This window comes from Tiliqua scincoides, chromosome 4, assembly GCF_035046505.1.
Source record: "Tiliqua scincoides isolate rTilSci1 chromosome 4, rTilSci1.hap2, whole genome shotgun sequence".
Taxonomy (NCBI): domain Eukaryota; kingdom Metazoa; phylum Chordata; class Lepidosauria; order Squamata; family Scincidae; genus Tiliqua; species Tiliqua scincoides.
Window position 1 is genome coordinate 212,251,178 of NC_089824.1, and position 22,440 is coordinate 212,273,617.

At 44.6% G+C, this 22,440-nt stretch overlaps 1 protein-coding gene across 1 annotated transcript; it reads right to left on the reverse strand.

Annotated features, from left to right (window-relative positions):
- Positions 1-3,427: 3,427 nt before the first annotated feature.
- Positions 3,428-15,366, reverse strand: LOC136648596 (androgen-induced gene 1 protein-like). Its single transcript, XM_066624716.1, has 6 exons — positions 15,199-15,366; positions 13,132-13,275; positions 8,558-8,659; positions 6,722-6,837; positions 5,118-5,269; positions 3,428-3,456 (listed from the first exon to the last, which is right to left on the reverse strand). Exons 1-6 carry the CDS (start codon positions 15,364-15,366, stop codon positions 3,428-3,430), a joined length of 711 nt encoding a protein of 236 aa, XP_066480813.1.
- Between the last annotated feature and the right edge of the window lie 7,074 nt (positions 15,367-22,440).

Sequence of the window (22,440 nt, forward strand, 5' to 3'; positions counted from 1 at the left end):
GCAGGGGTGTCAAACATAAGGCCCGGAGGCCGGATGCAGCCCCCAGAAACTTTTTAACCTGCCCTCAAGCTCTCAGCTGCCGAGTAGTGCTGAGGTGTTACTGCTGAAAAGCAGCCTACATGAAAATTTGGGACCCCCCCCATATCTTGAAATATGATCAAGATTTGGTATTTTCTCTTCAGTCATTTGCAGTTAATGAGTTTTTTTTTTGTGAGAACAAAGTGCTGATTTCTGGCCATCACCTGCTTAATGAGTCACTTTCTGCTAAATGACATCACTTCCCGGCCTCAGCAAGTGCCCTGAATGCTAACTTTGGCTCTCTGTATAAAACGAGTTTGACACCCCTGCTCTAGTGGCTCCCAATAATGCTTTGTGACACAATAACAAGCATTGGGTTGCAACCCAATGCAGAAGATAAGGTGGGTTTGGCAGCAAAATGTTTGTATACCTCTGATCTAAGCTATTTTCAGTCTATTGAAAAAGCCAATAGTGATGAATATGTAAAGTGATGTACACTGGGCCAATAAATCCAAGCTTCACAGATAAGGGGTTTAAGCTGTTGATGAACCAGGGAAGAGATCTTGGGGTCAAGGTGGATAGTTCAATGACAATATTGAGCCAGTGTGCAGCAGCTGTGGAGAAGGCAAATTCCATTGTAGGATCATTGAAAATAAAACTGCTAATGTAATAATTTTTAAAAATCTATGGTACAGCCACATTTAGAATACTGCATACAGTTCTTGTCATCTCATAAAGGATGAAGGAACAGTAAAAGGCACAGAAAAAGGCAAGCAAATGATCAAGGGGCTGGAGTACTTTCCCCTATGAATAGAGTTGTTTGAAAACAGTGTTATTTACCTTACTCAGAAGTAAGTCCATTATGTTGGCTCATAAGGCTCAACACCCAATCCTATGCTGCCCACCCACCCCGCGGTACAGCAGCACCGAAACAGTCCCTGCTTTATGCTGCAGGGCGGGTGAAACAGCCAGAGGTCTCCTTATTATTATTATTATTTATTAACAGTATTTATATACCGCTTTTCAACTAAAAGTTCACAAAGCGGTTTACAAGGTCTCCTTGGGATAAGGAAACATCAGTACCCTATGGGGCTACTCAGTTCTGCACCAGCAGATTCAAGTAGACCCATGTACATAAGAACATAAGAAGAGCCCTGCTGGATCAGGCCAAAGGCCCATCTAGTCCAGCTTCCTGTATCTCACAGTGGCCCACCAAATGCCCAGGGAGCACACAAGACAACAGACACAATCTGCGTCCCGGTGCCCTCCCCTGCATCTGGCACTCAGAGGCAGCCTGCCTCTAAAACCAAGAGCTTGTACATACCTACTATGACTCGTAAACCATAATGAACTTTTCCTCCAGAAATCTGTCCATTCCCCTCTTAAAGGCATCTAGGCCAGATGACATCACTACTTCCTGTGGTAGAGTTCCACAAACTAATTACACGCTGGGTAAAGAAGTAATTTCTTCTGCCTGTCCTAACTCTCCCAACACTCAACTTTCGCAGATGTTCCCTAATTCTGATGTTATGTGAGAGGGAAAAGAGCGTCCATCTACTCTGTCCATCCCCTGCATGATTTAGTATGTCTCAGTCATGTCCTCCCTCAGGCGCCTCTTTTCTAGGTTGAAGAGGCCCAAATGCTGTAGCCTTTCCTCATAGGGAGGGTGGCCCAGCCCAGTAATTATTTTGATTGCTCTCTTTTGCACCTTTTCCATCTCCACTATATCCTTTTTGAGATGTGGCGACCAGAACTGGATGCAATACTCCAGGTGTGGCCTTACCATCAATTTGTACAACAGCATTACAATATTAGCTGTCTTATTCTCAATGCCTTTCCTAATGATCCCAAGCATGGAATTAGCCCTCTTCACTGCTGCCACACATTGGGTCGACATTTTCATCGACCTGTCCACCACCACCCCAAAATCTCTCTCCTGATCTGTCTCAGACAGCTCAGAGCCCATTAGCCTATATGTAAAGTTTTGATTCTTTTTCTCAATGTGCATTACTTTGCACTTACTTACATTGAAACACATCTGCCATTTTGCTTCCCAGTCTCCCAGTTTGGAGATATTCTTCTGGAGCTCTTCACAGTCTCTTCTGGTCTTCATCACTCGGAAATGTTTGGTATCATCTGCAAACTTGGCCACCTCGCTACTCAACCCTGTCATTTATGAACAGGTTGAAAAGTACAGGTCCCAGGACAGATCCTTGGGGCACCCCACTTTCCAACTCTCTCCATTGTGAAAATTGCCCATTGACACCCACTCTCTGCTTCCTGGACCTCAACCAGTTCCTAGTCCAGGAAAGGACCTGCCCTCTAATTCCCTGATGTGGAGTTTTCTCAGCAGTCTTTGGTGAGGGACCATGTCAAAAGCCTTCTGATCCAGATGCGGGTTCTCCCGCATCCACAGGCCTGTTCACCTTTTCAAAGAATTCTAAAAGGTTCATGAGGTTAAGACTTACCCTTACAGAAGCCATGCTGATTCTCCCTCAGCAAGGCTTGTTCATCTAGCCTTGTAGGGCGAGCATGTAGGGCTTGGAGGTGGGATAGGATCTGGTGGCAGCCTCTGCTGCCACCCCCATCTTCCTCCTGGGGCTGAACTGCCCCTGGGGCCACCCTCCTCCGCCCAGAAATGCCCCCTCCCCACATTTCCCCTACCTAGGAACACCCTTCTGCTGCTTGATTCTGCTCGGTTGACAGCTCCAGGGACTCCTAACCAACATAAGAACAGCCCTGCTGGATCAGGCCAAAGGCCCATCTAGTTCAGCTTCCTCTATCTCACAGTGGCCCACCAGATGCCTCACAGAGCACACAAGACAACAAGATACCTGCATTCTGGTGCTCTCCCTTGCATTTGACATTCTGAGGTAGCCTACTTCTATAATCAGTAGATTGCACATACCCATCTCGGCTTGTAACCTGTGATGGCCTTTCCCTCCAGAAATGTGTCCAATCCCCTTTTCAAAGTCATCCAGGCCAGATGCCATCACTACATCCTGTGGCAAGGAGTTCCACATACTAACCACACACTGGGTTCAGAAATATTTTCTTTTGTCTGTCCGAACTCTCCCAACACTCAGTGGGAGAGTTTAGTGGGCGGACTTTAGTGGATGTCCCCTGATTCAGGTGTTGTGTGAGAAGAAAAATCAATTTTATCCATTCTCTGAAAAATTTTTAAGCCTAGTGCCTGTCCATTCTGGCCTTCCTGCCAGCCTCCACTGTTCTGACTGCCTTACTTTAATTGTGCTTCTACTCTTAACTTTTACTCTAATCAGAGAAAAGGTTATTTTCAGTCAATTTAAAGATTAGGAGCCAGTAGTGATAAAAGCTTTTATCCTGATGAAAGTTGTATTCTCTTCCCTTGCACAGGCACTTTTGATGATCTGATGCCCTTTCAGATTTTTCAACATGTGCACTTCTTCCTACGTCTCGCTGGAAAAAAGGTACATTATGAATGTCACTATTTTGTACTATTCAGTTCAACAACAACAACAATGCATGAGAGCCCTCCCACAGGCAGGCATGAAGCAGAGTCCCCACTGATATTTTACTGACCCTTTACATCCTCAGACTTGATGTGCTGATCCCACGCCAGGAATAACATAAACAATTATTCAAAATAACAAGGTTGTATTGCATCTCTTAAATAGTCCCACTCCAACTCCCAGCACACAGTCTAGGTTCTTTGTGGAAGAAGCCTGGTTTTGCCAGGGCAGGAAAAATGGCTGCTGGAAAACTATGTGTATGATATTGGGAATGGCCAGGCTCTTGCAAAGTGCTGGCACAGTGCAGTACACCTGGTTGAGAGATGTCTGTGGAAGGAAGGCAAGGTCATAGCCTAAGAGGATACACTCAGTGCTCTGAAGTTTTCCCAGGTAGAGTGTGGTAGTGAGGTGGATGGGCGCAGTGCCTAGCAACCTGCACCCATTTCCAGTTTGTCTTGTCCGGAAACTGGGATGGTGAATTGCATTCAGGAAAACCAGAAAGGAGACTGCCTTAGGGATACCTCCCTGCCAAAAGAATGGAGAACCCTATTCTTTTTAGCAGTGCTGGGGGAGGCGTGTCTCTTTAAATGCCAGCTGGTGGTTGGGAAGATGGACAACAAACTCTCTTCCAAGTGAACTAAAATAGGTTAAAATGGTAACTATTTAAATGAGTTTATTTTACTGAAAAGATGAAGAACACCAAAACAAAAGGCATAAAGTAAAAAGCAAAACAAAAAACAAAAACAAGTGCTTGAAGAATCATGAAAAGACAAAGGAATGTTTAGGTGGATGAGTTTGGCAAGGAATGGTGGGGGATTAAAAGGTAAGAAGAATTTTTTTTTTTTAAAAATCACTAATGTGGTTAACTGGATACTTTCCCACCCTAAGTACTCAGACTAGTCCAGGATCTGGGTCCTTATAACCACACATAGCTAGGCAGGCACCCAACATACTGGATCATACTGGATAAAAGACCAGGGCAAATGTGCAAAGGGGTGTGTGCGCATACATGTGTGTATGTGTGTAAAATGTTATACCAGATTCTCACTTGGGGTTACCTGAGCTAGCTGGCTGGGCTTCATAGTCCATTGAGCTTACTCCATCTCAAGTTTACCAGTTATTGGGAAAGGAGAAGGGCAAACAATAACAGCAACAGAGCAAACATGGTTATTGCATCTAAATGACTCAGCAATCCCTAAATGACAGCCCAATCCTATGCATGTCTACTCAGAAGTGAGTCCCATTAGAGTCAATGGGGCTTACTCTCAGGAAAGTGTGGAAAGGACTGGGCTGTGAGGCATTAAGGAGTCTTGATGTGATAGAAGGATTGAAAAAAACTGGCAACAAAAAGGGGGGGCAACAAAAACTGGCAACAAAAAACTGGCAACAAAAAGGGGGGAGGAGAATTAGGGATTTTCACCACAAGGGGAAGTAACATGATCATCATTTTTACTACAAGAAATGAAGTAAAAATTTGTTTCTAACTATAATAGTGCTTCTTCCTCAAGGAAAAAACTTAAGACTTCTCTGCTCTGTTGAATGTTGGAAAAGTTCAGTCTTTATGATGCTGAAGTTACTGTAAATACAAGGACTGCCTACTTTACTTACCCCACAACCATTTTGTTAGACAATCCCCCAGCAAGTAGAAGGCTACTAATATAGAGTAGGCAATGGAGATAAATAAGGTCTTTCCAGATACACCGAGCACTCCTAAAACTGGATATGCCCAAACCCCAGATGCATAGTGTACCCAAAATATCCTAAAAACAAAGAAAGACATACATGGGACATTCTTTAAATTATTATTTAAATTGTACATTTCAACAAAAGATTCTTCAGACTGTATCCTATGTTTATTAAGTCATGACTAAGGAACTAAGACCCAAATCCTAACCAACTTTCCAGCACTGGCAAAGCTGTGCCAATGGGATGTGTGCTGCATCCTGCCGTTGGGTGGCAGTCATGGTGGCCTGTTCGAAGTAAGGGAATGCTTGTTCCCTTACCTCAGAGCTGCACTGCCATTATGTCGGTGCTGAAAAGTGGGTTAGGATTGCACCCTAAGTGCCCAATCCTATCCAACACAGGAGCAACGGTGCCAAACAGTGCCAAAATCCGTGTTGAGTTTGAACAGACTAGAGGTCTCCTCAGAATACGAAGACATTTGTCCCCCTTACCCCGAGTAAAGCCCCAGCTTCCTCAATGGGCTTCTAGAGCTGTGCCAGCTGTTTAGATTGCACAGACTGGAGAAATCTCACGTTGGGCTTTCGAGCCCAGGAGGGGGATAGGATTCAGTGGAGGCCTCTCCAGTTCCACCATCTCCTGGGCCAGTCCCACCCCCTTTCCAGTATCCCTCCACCCAGGAATGACACCCCCGCCCTTCCACCACCCTCCCCACATCTCTGTGCTGCTCAGTGCTTACCATTCCTCTGCCAGCAGCCAGGGTCTGACTGTGGTATTAACAGGGCAGTGGAAATCTCCTCGCCAGTACTGCTTACTTCCTGAGTTCTGCAAATGTGCTTTACAGCACTTTGCAACACTCAATGCCAGCACTTGGGCAGTGTTGGATGCATTATTTAGTTTGACCCTAAACGTACAGATACTGCTGAACCATGAATTTACCCTAGATATACTATATAGTGTGACATCTGTTGTCAATATGAGGAACTTTAAAAAAACCCCCACTGCTGTGTGTTGCTTACAACCAAATAACAGCCCAATCCTATCCACAATTTCCTGGGAGTAAGCCCCATTATTCTAATGGGACTTACTTCTGAGTAGACATGCATAGGATTGGGCTGTAAGTTATCAATGAAGAATATTAATGAAATGGGAGAGTATAAACTTAGACACAGAGCTGGCTGCCTATATATGTTTTTCAAAATTCATTCTTTGTGAGGTGCCAGAAAAATTGTACCTCACAATTTTAAGGCCTGATGGACATGAATCAATAAGAGGTGATTCCATACAAATACAGTAATGTGTACTGTATTTTTTGTATAATTTTTTGCAATCTTATATGGCAATTTTAAGATCCTAGATAAATTATAGCAAATTAGTTTAAAGAAGATATTTATTACAAAAGTGTTTTCATGTGCATGAACATGTTGCATTTGGATTCCTTTAAAACAGGTCTCAGGTAAAAGAAACAATAGTATCTGAGCAAAATATGTACAAAATATTTTAGTGCTTCCAGCAAAAGACTCAATACCTACCATGAGAGGTACATAATTGTGAAGACGGTAAGTCCAAAAATTCCCTTCTTCTTAGTGGGATACTTATGTACACATATAACCAACTCTATGAAAAGCAGTGGCAGGATGGTTGTATGCTAAAATGAAAACCACAGGGAAATATTAGAAATATACAGAGAATGAAAGGACTGGCTGCTTACTTATAACTACTGTAGTGGAATTGTGCTGATAAGCAGAACTGGCCTTGGAAGATTCCGCAGCTTCATCAAGCATTCCACCATTGCTTGCAAGGTGGGGGGGGGGGAATGGACCCAATGCATATTGTGTGCTTTGAGGGTGGGAAGAATGCCCAGTGCCTCCTTTCCTTAGAGAACCAGCCCTACCCTCATTTGAACTGTAACATTTGAAAGAGATCCAAAAGTTGAAGTCAGACCTGCAGTGGGGATGGCTGGGTAGGTCATATTCCTGCACAAATGGCACTTTGAAGATAAACAGCCTGTCCTCCTCCTTTGTGGTCTGCAGGTAGTAAGCAGGATTGACAACACTGACTGAAGCTATTCCTGGATATTTTTTCCAGTGTGATGTAATGTTGGAAGTTCCAGCGTTGGTGCTGGGTGTCACAAACCTGCCATAAGGCACACCCGTGACAGCCAGAGTGAAATGAACATTGGCACTGGGCCCAGTGCTGGATGGATGCCACTCGGAGAATGGTAAGAGTTCCATGCAGCAGGGAAGACTGTGGGGGTAGGGGGAGGGCAGGGGAGTGGGCAACTGGTGGAGCCCTGCTCCTCTGGATCCTATTCTCCGCATAGAGGCTTTTAAGTATGTGCCGGCAAAATAGCCAGCACAGATGTGAGAAGCCCCATTGCAGGGCCTGGCGCTTTCCCTGGGGGAAAGGGACAGTGGCATCTGGCGCAAGGATAGGATTGGGCTGTTAGCAAACTAGGTATGGTAGATGTGTAAAATGATTATATGCTTCACCATATCCTGTCCAACTTGTTGTGCTTCAAAGCCCAACATGGAGGTTCCCAAGTTTATGCTGGCAAAATAGCTGGCGCAGACTTGGGAAGCCCCATTGCGAGGCTTGGGGCTTTCCTTGGCAGAAGGGTACTTTCATTCCCTTCCCTCGAGGAGACCTCTGGTGGCCCCAGTGGTCCCACCAGATACAGCAGTAGCCATTTTCGTGCTGCTGCACTCGGTACAGCCGCTGGGGATAGGATTGGGCTGTAAGTCCTCTTTAGTTGGAGACAGGCACAGGTTGATCAGACGATGTTCTGCAGAACAGCATGCCTGAATGAGGCATCAGCTCTCTATCTTGTGTTCAGGGGACAGTGTTTGATAAAGACTCATGATATAGACCACATTGCTGCTCCACAGAGCTCCAGGAGCAGAACACTTCTCAGGCTTATGGTGGATGTTAAAACCGGTGGACTGTACTTTCAAGGAAGTTGGTGGCTTCCTTCCTTTCACAGTGCTGCTGAGTCAGTGTCAAAAGGGAACAGAAGGATTGGGTAGTTTTCCCAGCTTGAGGCACATGGCATACATATTTGTAAATTAAGGTGTATATTTCTGTCCCTTAACCAACTTTGCAGGATTCCCTCATAGAGTTTATCTTTCTTATGAATAAGAAAGAGGTCTTGCCACTGCTTGCCTTATCCACCAATGCCTTTCATTTCTACTACTCAAATCCTTCTAACTAATCTGTTTCCTATTTGCAATGAAGTATTGATAAGTAGGCAATAGATACCAATAGACTCAACTTCCACAAAAACTATTCTTATTACCAGATAAATAATGAATGAATGAGCAGCAAGTGTCAAAAGCAAAGAGTCTGCAAATCAAAATGCATATACTTACCATGGAATGATTAAGCCAAGTTGGATTAATATCATCCAGTTCTCTAGGGTACACTAGTTCTCTGTCATATGCATAAAGGCTCCAGAAAGCAAAAGCTACAAACTGAGGTAAAAACATGTCAACATTAACAAAGAGAATTTCACCAAAATGATGACTATGGGCATCTTACATTGTTCAGATGATTCTAGTTCATCTTTTCCCTTCTTTCTCACAAATCACCCATTTAGTGCAATGAATACAGGTCATTTTCTTTCTTACTTCTCCAGATAAATAAAAGCATTTTAACTTTGTAACAAATACACACTTCACAGTCAGCCTTGAGTTATATACACTTTCATATTAAACCTGCCACTTTGAACAGATTGAGGGGCCTTTCCAAAGTGTGAATGTGTCTTGTAGGTCCCAACAAATATGCAGTTGTTTCATGGGAAAATGCATCCATGGCAACCCACATGGGACTTGCAAGGACACATTCACCACAATTCAGCAGTTTATTTGTGGGAAAAGACCCACTAGTCCCTCCTTCGGCAGTCAATCAGCCTCTGGCCTAGCACTTGCCCACTGAAAGCGGCTGAGGTTTCCCCCTGAGGGTTTACCAGTCTATGGGCAGAAAACTTCCAGGTTCAGACACATTACAATATGTGATTTGCCCCTCCAACTTTCATCGGGAAATGTTTTCTCCTTGTTATTCAGTTTAGTTATTTCTGTTCTTTAATTAAGGAAGTGTGGTTCCTCCAAAAACCCTTTCAAAAAAATTGGCTTCTCTCCCTGCTTCTGAGTGGGGATGTTACAAATTCATTAGCAGTGTCTTCCAGTTGACTGCTGGTCACCCAGAATGACCTAACCAGTGAGAAAGGAAGAAAGCCCATTGGTGATATGGGAAGACAATCATTGAACATATCGCAAACTCTCTGCTGAATGGCAGTCGGCCAGCCATGTCCCATGTCTTTCCCCAGTGTTAAAATTATGGAAACCACAAGAAGACTTACATTGCTTTTAATGGGAAATGGGGAACATGTGCAAAGTGGGGGAGGGAGCTGTGCATTCCATATGATTGAGATTTTTAAAAGAGATTTGTTTCAGACTTAAAAAGCTATGTCCCAAGATGCTCTAGTCCAAATATTTACATAAATAATTCCTTGGGCAAAAAATTAACAACCAGATGTTAATCCCTAGTAACTGGTGTGCTCTCCCTAGTAACTGGTGTGCCAGTGGGTAGAAAATTAGTACTATTGCCTAGCTCCAGATTGGCAAATCTACCTAACAACAAATGTGCAAGTCACAGCATAGCATGTGACTGGCTGGTCCAACTTTAAGAGGGAAGTTCTTTTCCCATGTTCTGTTGTCTGGCCAAGAAGGGAGTGTTCTCCCTAAGCCATCTGAATTAAGATGACCTACATGAGGAAGAGAGCAGGTAGACAGGCAGGATGAGTGGTGCTGATGTATTCATACAATTTCTGCCAAAAAGTTCAGAGATGCTCTCTGAAGTTACTTCAGCAGTGAGAGCTGGATTAATTAGCAGTTCAAAGAAAGAGATGCAATTTTTTTTTTTTAACAAGGAAGGCTTTATTTTTAAAACAGTTCAGTCATGTCACCTGCTAACAGACATTCCAAAATAAATTGTAAACTGAGTTTACTGAGTTCTAATGCAAGGACAGATAATACAAATGCAAATCAAACAAGTGCTGTGTTCCTATGTAACATCAGGTAATTACAACAGCAGCTATTTACAAATCCACACAAAGCAACTGCTAGAAAATGGGTTCACAGAAGGGAGGTCATGCAGCCCCTCAATTACATTATCTTCTAGCTCTCCTCTCCTTTGTGGATATTCATGTCTGGACAGGTAAGCCACTACCGTAGCAGTCAGCCTAACAATTAAGGGCCAAATCCTATCCAATTTTTCAGTGCCAGTGCAGCTGTGCCAATGGGGCATGCACTGCATCCTGTGGCGCGGCAGCCATCACAGAGTCTTCCTTAAGGTATGGGAACATTTGTTCTTTTACTTTGGGGCTTCATTGCAACTGCACCAGTGCTGGAAAATTGGATAGGATTGGGCCCTAAGGCACTCAGCACCTAGAATGGCTATTACCCTCTTTATCCAGTGTGCACTTCTTTCTCAGTTCCTTGGGTGACAGCAGTGGCCTCTTGCTCAATATCAGCCAGGAAATCTAACCCCAGGGCTCCAAGTAGCAGTGGGTGTACTGCACAGCTGCAGCCACTAAAAGCAGCAAGGTCATTACAGGATAAAAGTAGTGAAGGGAGAGTTTGTAGGGTAGAAGAAGGGAGAACTCAACTCTTGACTGGCTAACTGACTGCCTGACAAATTAGCTGAATGGAAAATACTGAGTGGTGGAGAGCTACTGCTTTGAGGACTGGGAGGAAGGACCCTGAAACCTTACAGGCAAGCTACTTACTGGTTACCATCCTGTTGGTGCTGTGGTACAGTAGTAGTTTTGTATGCTGCTAGAGCCATGTTTGAGCCAGGGGAACTAAGCTTAAAGTGGGCATAAAGTGGGTTCTCTAGAACAACCTTGGAAAGGGAACTTAGCAGAACACCCTATAACACAATCCTGTATGGGTTTATTCAAAAGTGGGTTTGACCCTTCTGGTTGCCACATCTCAAAAAGGACATAGTGGAAATGGAAAAGGTGCAAAAGAGAGTGACTAAGATGATTACTGGAATGGGGCACCTTCCTTATGAGGAAAGGCTACAGAGTTTGGGCCTCTTCAGCCTAGAAAAGAGATGCCTGAGGGGGGACATGATTGAGACATACAAAATTATGCATGGAAAGGATGAAGTGGATAGAGAGATGCTCTTTACACTCTCACATAACACCAGAACCAGGGGACATCCACTAAAATTGAGTGTTGGGAGGGTTAGGACAGACAAAAGAAAATATTTCTTTACTCAGCGCGTGGTCGGTCTGTGGAACTCCTTGCCACAGGATGTGGTGACGGCATCTGGCCTGGTTGCCTTTAAAAGGGTATTGGACAAGTTTCTGGAGGAAAAATCCATTATGGGTTACAAGCCATGATGTGTATGTGCAACCTCCTGATTTTAGAAATGGGCTATGTCAGAATGCCAATGCAAGGGAGAGCACCAGGATGCAGGTCTCTTGTTATCTGGTGTGCTCCCTGGGGCATTTGGTGAGCTGCTGTGAAATACAGGAAGCTGGACTAGTTGGGCCTATGGCCTGATCCAGTAGGACTGTTCTTATGTTCTTATGAGTTCAGTGAGACTTATGCCCTAGCAACTGAGCATAGAACTGCAACCTTACAGCCCAATCCTATTGGACGAAGCCATCAGTGGCTGCCGGGAAATGGCTGTAAAGTATGCACCAGCTGTGCAGAGTAGCACACTGGCCAAGTGCTGGCAGGAAGGCTGGAGCTTTTCTGCTTGTGTCAGTAAGCCCAGAAGGACCCACTGATGCAGAAAAGAAGGCAAGGGAGGCAGTTGAACAGGGTTGGGAGGAATGGGGGTGATGAGACTGCAGTAGGGGGTGAATTTGGTGGCGATGGTATATGCTAGATCCTATCCCATGTGCCAGAACCTATGTGCAGAGCAGACTCCCTGACCCCTCTCAATTATCTAGCAAAATAGCTGCAGCAGGTCTGAGAAGATCAATTGGGGGGGTGGAGGCTTATAGAGAGTTAAGGGGATTTAGGGCCAAACCCTATACTACCTGACAGCCAGTGCTGAGCTCCAGTTCTGGTGCTGGGTGTTGCATAAGGCACATCCCTGGCTCCTGGGGAGGAGGGGCCGCTGGTGCAGGGCCTCAGTGCCAAGTGGAGATGCCAAGAGAGCGCCTGAAGGTAAGTCAGCACCTGAAGGTAAGTACCATCATTGGGTGATGGTGTCGGTTTTCAGGGTGGGGCAAGAGGCATTTCAGGGTGGGGGGGTGACCAGCCTGGGAGCGGGAGCGGGTGGGACCAGTGGAGTCCTGCTCTGCTGGATCCTATCCTCTGTGTCAGGCTGCAAAGCCCACAATGGAGGTTCTCCAGTCAGCGCCAGCAACACAGCCAGTGCAAGACTAGAGAAGCCCTCTTGCAGGGCCTGCGCCCTGACTTGGAGGAAGGGGACAAATGTCCCCTTTCCCTGAGGAGACCTTTGGCAGATTCCGCAGGCTGCAAGATACAATTGCTATTTGGCACTAATGCACCCGGTGACTCCACCGGGGATAGGATTGGGCTGCCCAATCCCCTTTCCCTTCTGAAGTCTCTAGCTACACCTCCACACACTAGATACAGAGTGTGCCTTTTCAGCATGTGTGTTTGTGGTGTGTGTGTGTGTGAGTGTGTGTGAGAGAGAGAGGGGGGGCTATAGAATTGGGCTGTTGGACTATGAGCTCTCAGGAACAAGAATCCTGTTTCTTCTTATATCCTGGACTGCAATAGTATATACAGATCCCTTTAGCTAGGGCATGATATTTACATTTAAAAACCAGTTTATATTACTTAAAGGTTGAGAAACAGCATCTAAAATATCTTGTCAATCATTCAGCCTATTTCATTCGGTCAAATCAGAATGTGATAAGCAATTACATGAAAAATGGATAAGAGTAATCACTTACTAAGCCAACAGGGAAGACATATGCTGCGAAGAGGAAATCTCTAATGGGCACCACTACAGAGGATACACTCTTCTCTTTGGAAGGGATGCACAGGGCTACAACATCAGTTACAACACACAATGCATACAGTATAGTCTGCAGAACCTATGCAATTACAAACAACAAGTTATTTAATCACTCTAGGTACAAATACACTTTCTTCATGTTTCTGTACTCAAAAAAGAATCTGAAACTGAACACTACCGGTTTGGATCTGGACGTGTTTTCCCTATTGCTTTGATACCAGTCTTCACTTGGTGTAATTGTTTGTTGGCACTAGTTTGATGTGAATTCTAATTAATTAAAGTTAATAGTTAAAAGTGAATTAAACTAGACATTTCAAGAGCTATTATAGTTAAGAATGTGAGGGGAGCCAGGAAGTCCATCTTTTAATAAAAATATTTAGCGTTTGTATTGCACTATCAAGTGTCCAAAGTGCTTCATGTGTATTTTGTGGCAACACTACAGTACTGTACTTACTAAAAGGAGTTCCTGATCTACAGCCCAGACTTGAAGCTGCTATGCTACACCAGCTCACATGTTTATATCTCCAATATAAACCGCCTTACTGCTGGCCAAAGGGGCCAAGAACCAGGGGTAGGTTATACTTCCTTCCAGGAAGAACACCACAGGTATCTGAATGCTTTGAGATGCAAATAGGGGGGGGGGGTAATTTTAACTGAGAAAATGGTATAGGGGAAAAAGGGGTTAAACCTTCCCCAGTCTAAACTATTCAGTTAAAACAAACAGGAAGTCCTCTGTCCTTTTTAACAGCACCTAGCTTGGCACTAGTATTGAAAGCCTACAGGATGGGCTCTGTTTTTCTTCAGGCACCTGAAGCATCCAGCAGCATGAAGGTGTTGAATTCTGACTGCAAGGAGTTGCTTATTCCTAGTCGGTTTTTGGGCCCAATCCTATCCAACTTGCCAATGCCAATGTAGCCCTGAGACAAGGGAACAAACATTCCCTTATCTGGAGGAGGCCTGTGTGACTGCCCCCCCTACCACCACCACCACTGTGGAATGCAGCACACACTCTGTCCTGTAGGCACAGTTGCATCAGCACTGGAAAGCTGGATAGAATTGGGGGCCTTGGAGCCTACTCCTACACAAGTCTAATCAGAAGTAAACCCCAACATAGTTGATGGGGCTTACTTCCAGGTAAGTGTAGCTAGGTTTGGAGCCTTAGATTCAAATCCCCACTCAGTCATGAAGCTTCCTGGGTAACATATCTCTCAGTCTCCCTACCTCACAGGGTTGATGTAAAGACAGAAAAAGGGGAGGAACCATGTTCACCACCCTGAGCGCCTTGGAGGAAGAGCAGTCTAAAAACATGAAAACTAAAATATCTACTCAGAAGTAAATCCATTATAGGTGATGGGGCTTACTTCCAGGTAAGTGGACAGGATCAGAGCCATGGAGCCCAATCCTCTGCATGTCCAGTCAGCAGTAAATCCCATTGAGCTCAGTGGGACCTTCTCCCAGATAAGTGTGAAAAAGATAAGGGCCTTGGAGTTCACTCTTACCCTCATCTATTCAGAGGAAAACCCATTATAGTGGATGGGGCTTACTTCCAGGTAAGTGTGGATAGGATTGGGGTCTTGGAGCCCCATCCTACCCATGTCTTGTCATAGGTAAACCTCAGTATAGTGGATGAGGTTTACTCTCAGGTAGGGGTGGATAAGATCAGGACCTTGGAGCCCAGTCCTATCCATGTCCAGTCATTGGGCAGCCCCATTATAGTGGATGGGCCTTACTCCCAGGTAAGTCTGGTTAAGATTGGGGCCATGGAGCCCAATCCTACCCATGTCTAGTGATAGGGAAGCACCACTATAGGGGATGGGGCTTACTCCCAGGTAACTGGGGACAGAAGTGGGGTCTTGGAGCCCCAGCCTACCCATGTCCAGTCATAGGGAAGCCCCACTATGGGGATTGGGTGGGACAGGCGGGGGGTCTTGGAGCCCCAGCCTACCCACGTCTAGCCATAGGGAAGCCCCATGGTGGGGGTGGGACGGGCGCGGGCGCCCACCTGGTTGAGGAAGGTGAGGTGCTTCCAGTGGCCGCCGTAGGTGTGCTCGTGGTCCTTGCGGACGGGCTTGGGCACGCCCAGGTTCTGCAGGAGGGCGAAGACGGCCCAGAGGAAGCAGAGGAAGTGCAGGACCGACACGGCCCGCTGGCCGCGCAGCGCCATCACCATGCTGCCGCCGGGGCGCGGGGGGCGGCCGGCCCCCCGCAGGCGCTGCTCCCCTCCTCTCCCGGCCGCTCCGGTGGTCGTTGGTGGGGCGCGGCGCGGCGCCGCCCACCTCACAGAGGGCTGTGGCGAGGGGACCGTACCATGTTACACTGGGGGGGGGGCTGGGGGCGCGCCCCCTCCCCTCTGCACGGGTGGTAGTCGACCCTCCCCTGTCTGCAGACCCTCCAGGGCTCCCCTTTTACCAGGGGCGGTGGGACAGCAGTGCCCACACTCCCCCCCCCCGGGAGGAAGTGGTACAGTCCTCACCTGGTACAGCCCTCACCTGGTTCTGTGCAGGGCTGGAGGGATGCTGATGGTGTGGGTGTCTGCTCAGACCATAAAGCCCTGCAAAGGGAAGGGTGTGTGTGGTGCTGGCAGCACCTGGTGTGGTATAGCCCTCCCCCACCCTTGTCTGTCTTGGATTTGGAAGCTCCTTGGGTGCAAGTTGTGATGCTGAGCCCAATCCTATGCCTGTCTACTCAGAAGTAAGTCCCATTATAGTCAAATGGGACTTACTCCTATATAAGCACAGATAGGATTGCAGTCTGTGTTGCCTATGAAACTATTAGGGTCCATGTACCTGCCATGGAATGGTGCAAGTCAGAAAATATTCCCTTACCCAGCGTGTCATTAATCTGTGGAACTCCCTGCCGCATAATGTATGTGGTGATGGCATTTGCACTGCATCCTGTGGCAAGGAGTTCCACAGACTAATGACGTTGCACCCAAGGAGCTTCCAAAGGGGACTGGATAACTATATTTGGAGGAAATGGCCATTATGGGTTACAAGCCGTGATGGGTATGTGCAACCTCCTGGTTTTAGAAGCAGGCTACCTCAGAAGGCCAGGTGCAAGGCAGCAGCAACAGGATGCAGCTGTCTTGTGTGCTCCCTGAGGCATCTGGGGGCCCACTGTGAGACACAGGAAGCTGGACTAGATAAGTCTTTGACCTCATCCAGCAGGGCTGTTCTTATGTTAGTGGTCTTCAACCTTTTTGGTGCTAAACCTCAATCAAGTATGAGAGTGAGGACCCCACTGTCGATCCTGCACCCGTACTCCCAGGACCCTATCTGCTCACCTTCACCCCTATTGGCATCTACTCCTCATCCCCAGAATGCTCTCTCAGCACTGTTCACTGTATAACTAGATATTCTTATTAGAGAGAGCAGAAAAAGTTACCATGAAGCCTGGCACTAGTGAAAGCTATTTTAGCACAGTCACTAAGAACCTTAGCAGGATTGGGACACAATCTCCTGGTACCTCAAGGGGTGCACCAGGTGCCTTCCTCCATTCCTGGTGGTGCTCTAGTTCAGTGGTCTTGAACCATTTTCACGAACGTTGCCACAACCCCACAACTGAGGCTTTGCTACCCCATTGGAGTCCCAACCCCAAAGTTGAAGAACACTGATCTAAGTATTCCTATGCAGTCACCCAAGGATATCCCTCCTTGCTGAGCTTGGAAGCTTTCTCTCTACTTGATTTGCCTCCTCCCTGTTGTCAGCTCTGCTTTGGATTTCTGAAGCAAGCAAGGGAATGGTGCTGAGCAGTTGCAGTTCAGTTAGCCTGTGATGGACATAGCTGTTCCCCTGGTGGCACTGACTTGTCAAACTGCCTAATAGATATCAAAGTACAAATTCTGCGAACGTACTGTCCATGTAGTGGAACCTCACATGCTTATATTTGCAAAATGACACCATCAGTTAAATCATCTTGGAGCACAGTAGAGCCTGTTCTTCTCTGCTGATGTGTTTGTGCTTTTCTCAAAATGTGTTCTGACAGGCAAGATGAATAATCAGTATCTTCCTACTGAAAGGTCTCTCTGTCTAGATTTCCAGAAAAAAAATGTGTTTTCAAGTTTTTCAAATGTTGAATACTTATGCTCCCTATGAAAGGATGAAGGGTTTTGGAATCTTGCCTGTGTTCAGAATTATGTGCAGATGCAGGGTGACCAGATGTCATAACTGCAAAAGAAAACGAGGCACCCCAAAATGTTGGACATTCAAGAAAAATGTGGGACATGACAAAATAAAAACTAAAAACACTTGTATATTGATTTCATGTGGTTAATTTAAACACCATTACTTATTAAATTTAAAACTATATTACAGGTCATGCCTGTTGACCTTTTCAAAGAATTCTAAAAGGACTGTGAGACAAGACTTACCCTTACAGAAGCCATGCTGATTCTCCCTCATCAAGGCTTGTTCTTCTATGTGTTTTAAGATTTTATCTTTGAGGCATTTCAGCATCTATCTTGGGAAAGACGTTAGGCTGACTGACCTATAGTTTCCTGGATCCCCTCTCCTTCCTATTTTAAAGATCAGTGTGGCATTTGCTATCCTCCAATCTTCTGGTACCATGGCAGTTTTAAGGGACAAGTTGCATATTTTAGTCAAGAGATTGACTACTTCATTCTTCAGTTCCTTAACTCTTGGGTGGATGCCATCTGGGCACAGTGACTTATTTTTAATTTGTCAATTAGGTCTGAAACATCTCTTTTAACCTCTGAATTCCTTAGTCAAGAGAGGCTATTCGAGCAGCAGTATCTGCCTGAGGTCTTCTGCCATGAAGACAGATGCAAAGAAATTTAATTTCTCTGCCATCTCCAAGTCTCCTTTTATCTTCCCTTTACCACCCTCACCATCCAGCGGGCCAACCACTTCTCTGGCAGGTTTTCTGCTTCTATCATATATCAAGAAGCATAGTTGATGCCTTTTTCTCGCCTTTTACCCGATTGGGAACCGGTCTCCTCGGTAGAGATTAAAGATCTGATATCGTCTATTTCCATTAATAAAGCCCTGGGTCCGGATACATTACCAGGCGAACTTTTCAAACATAATCCGGACTGGAGGTGCAAAATTCTTGCCAAACTATTTTCTCATATAAATCACTCTGGAGATTTTCCCCAGGAATGGGAAGATAGCATTGTGGTACCTATCCATAAGAAACAGGGTCTAAACAGGACCCTAAAAATTTCAGACCAATTAGCCTTCTCAGCGTAGTGGCTAAACTTTATTCTAAGTACCTTCTACGTAAATTAGAGGCATGGGCCTATGATAATTCGATTATTGCTGGAGAGCAGGCCAGCTTCCAAAAGGGAAAGTCTACGTTGGATAACAGCTTTGTAATCCACCACCTGATTCACAAATATACTCAGATTGGTCATAAAAGATTATATGCTGTTTTTGTTGATCTTACTGCGGCTTTTGATTCCATAAATAGAATGCGTCTTTGGCAGAAGTTGTCTGCAACAAATATTGATAGAAGACTTCTTTTTTTAGTACAGAAGATTCACATGAATACCAATTTAAGAGTCAGACTTGGGACATCAGGTATGCTCTCTGAGAAAATTCCCACTGATAAGGGAGTTCGTCAAGGTTGCCTATTGGCTCCTGTCCTTTTTAATTTTTATATAAATGACATTGTACATGTTCTTCAAGGTCTGGAGTTTTTCCCTCCGCTGATTGGGGACACTAGACTTTCAATTCTTTTGTACGCTGATGATATTGCCTTATTTTCCATTACTTCTATTGGGCTATGTAGGTTGATGTCCAGATTGAGCTCCTTTTGTGTTTGGGAAAAATTGTCCATAAACTATAACAAGATCAAGGTGGTCCTTTTTGGGAAACAAAAAAAGAAGCACATATGGAGAATTGATGATAATCATATTGAACAACTTAGAGCATTTAAATACTTAGGGGTTATTTTTAATGCCCAACTTGCTTGGTCTTCCCATTTAAATATGGCCAAGCTTAAAGCTATTCACACATCTCAATCCCTACTACACTTTATGAGATCTAAAGGAGGCAATCTGGTGACTCCCGCGATAGAGGTTTTCGCTAAGAAAATAATCCCCCAAATGATCTTTGGTGCAGAAATTTGGGGTTATTCTAAAACCTCTATTTTAGAATCTGCCCAAAATGCATTTATATGTTCATTGTTATATGTTCCTAGGCAAATTTTATCCCCTCTTCTTAGAGCGGAGGTGGGTTTAATCTCCATAGAAGCCCATTGTCATACTGCATTGGCCCTGTACTGGTATAAATTAGCAGCAATGGATGATTCTTGCCTTCCCAAGATCTGTTTTAAAGAACAACTTTCTAACCCTGCTCGGTTGTCCTGGGCTATTTTGGTAAAACAGATCTTGGTGAAATATGATATTGTCACGGATTCTTTGCCTTCTTATTTGTCTAAAAATGTTAAGGCCTTGGTAAAAGATAAGGTCCGTCTCTACCACATAAGACGTGACCTGTGTGACATCTCTATTTCATCCTTTTCATTTTGGCTTCCATTGTATAAGCTAACCTTTGTTACAGAAAATTATCTATCCTATCTAACAGTGCCAGCATTGCATAGAGCTTTTACTGCTCTGCGCTTTCAATGTATGCAGTCTGCTGTCCTTGAAGGCAGATACAAAAATACTCCCTATCACCTCAGGACTTGTATTTGTAATTCAGGTGATATAGAGGATGTTTCTCATTATTTATTAAAATGTCCTCTATATGACCTCCCTAGATCCAAATACCTAGCTAATATTATCTCTTTGTCCCAAGGAAGATCCATCTCAGCCCTGATTTGTTGGTTCCCTGCTGACTCAAACCCTGAGATCACAAAGTGGCTAGCTTTGCCCTTATGGCAAAGAAGATCCGTGCTAATTTTCTGTTGTCTAAATCTTAAAGTGTCTTCCTTTTCTTATCAGCTGGTAAGACCTTGAAAATTATTGAAGCCTGTTTCATTTTGGAACCACTTTAATATTCTACGTTTTAGCCTATGTTGGGTTGCAATTCTTCAGTTTCATTGTATGTGTTTGGAGGGTCGAATTGTTATTGTTTGTTTTTATATGTGCTTTTGTGCTTTTATATTGTAATGACCAATTGGTTATATAATAAATTTTCTTCAAATTTTTTTTAAAAAAAGAAGCATAGTTGAAGATGCTTTCATCCTCTGGATCAAAAACTTTAAGGGGACCTTGAAATGAGGAATCAGAGAGGCATCAAAGAGAGACAAGATAGTGATCATGGGGGGCCTCAATTACTGTATTTGTCGCTCCATAAGACGCACCTGACCATAAGACGCGCCTATTTTTTAGAGGAGGAAAACAGGGAAAAAAATATTCTGAACCAAATAGTGTAATAAAATATTTAATAAACTATAACAGAATAACATTTGAACCATGTAAAGTGAACAGCAGTAAACAGTGGCATTAAGAACCATTATCACTGTCATTAACAAATTGAGAGACTTAAAGGTTTGAGTACTCTAGTTTTCTGGAAACCCCAAGAACTCATCATCGCTAGAGTCAGAATTTATGAAGCTCATTTGCTCACAATCACTGACATCACGTTCTTCGCTGTCTTCATATAAGATACTGTCTTCACTTCCATCTAAGGCATTGCTAATGCCACATTTTTTGAATGACTGTACAACGATCTCCTCCTTTACTGAGTCCCATGATGTTTTCATCCATTCACAAACTTGAGTGATGGTGGGCCTCTTCATTCGTCCAGTAGATGTCAGATCATGATTACCAGCAGCCATCCATTTGTTCCACTCATCTCTCATTAAGACCTTAAATGGCTTGTTGATGGAAACATCAAGAGGCTGCAACTGGCTGGTAAGACCTCCGGGAATTACAGCTAGATGAGTCTTCACTTCTTTGAAGCACTTTTTTGTTGGTTCGCTAATATGTGCTCTAAACTGGTCAAGCACTAATAAGGCAGGTTTTTTCAGAAGTCCTCCAGGACATTTGGACCACACCTTTTCAACCCATATTCTCATTCCATTTTCATCCATCCATCCTTTCTCATGCACATGTACAACAACTCCTCATGGAATCACTTCTTTTGGAAATGATTTCCTTTTGAAAATCAACATGGGTGGCAATTTGGTGCCATCGGCACAGCAGGACAACACAGCTGTGTAATGGGTCTTCTCATGCCCTGAAGTTCTCACAGTGGTGGTTTTGGCACCCTTCAGATCTACAGTCCTATGAGATGGCACATCAAAGGTTAGCAGGACTTCATCCATATTCCCAATCTGGCAAATTTCAAAGCCATTTTTCTTCCTAGCATCAATAACAAACTTATGAAAGGACAGAATCTTAGATTCATATTCTTTTGGCATTTTTTGTGCAATTCTAGTTTTGGTCTGCATAGCAAGACCACATCGCCTCATAAATCTGTAGCACCATGATGGTGATCCTGTAAAATCCTGAATGCCTTTCTCTATAGAAATGCGTTTCGCTTCAAATATGATCATTTTTGTCGAGACAGAGAAGCCATTATTCCGGTGACGTATGATCCATTCTTTCATGTCCACCTCCAACTGTGGCCACTTTGCAGCATGCCCACGGAAAGTGTGCTTACTACTTTTATCTGCTTTTTGCAGCTGATCCTCCTGTTTCCTCCACTCTCTAATCATTTTTTCAGTTGGAGGAGGCCTAAAATGTCTCTCCGCTGCTCTGTTTCCATGCTCCTTAGCATATTTTACTACCTCTAGTTTAAAAGGAATTTTATATGCTAGCCTTTTCTGCTTTATCATCCTTGCACTGGTAGAATGAGGTACTGTAGTATTTTTCTGCAAGAAATGAAGGAACTGTCAGTATCATTTCTTCAATGTTTACCATTGAGCACTAATTCATTTAATGAATTGTGCCCCCTGCAGCCAGCATTCATAGTACCTCAGACAAGCCCAGCCGTTGAATAGAGAGTAATGCGCATGCGCACTGCTGTCCCCGCTGTCTACTAGGAAACACCGCCTACTACAAACTCTTCTCCAATCAGCGCGGCGATAACACAGCCAGCAACAGCACTCACTCCTCGCTTGCAGCCTTCCCTCCTCCTCTGTACTACCTCCTCCTTCTTGGCCGGGACCCGCTTCTCCACGCTGCCACCATGGAATTGTAAGTTTCCTGCCTGGACCCGCTCTCCTTCCATGCAGTCCCTGCTTTCTGATCTGGCTGCAGGCTTCTCCACGGCATCATTAAGGTCCCCAACGTGCACTCTTTTTTGCAGTATTCGCTCTGTAAGACGCACACACT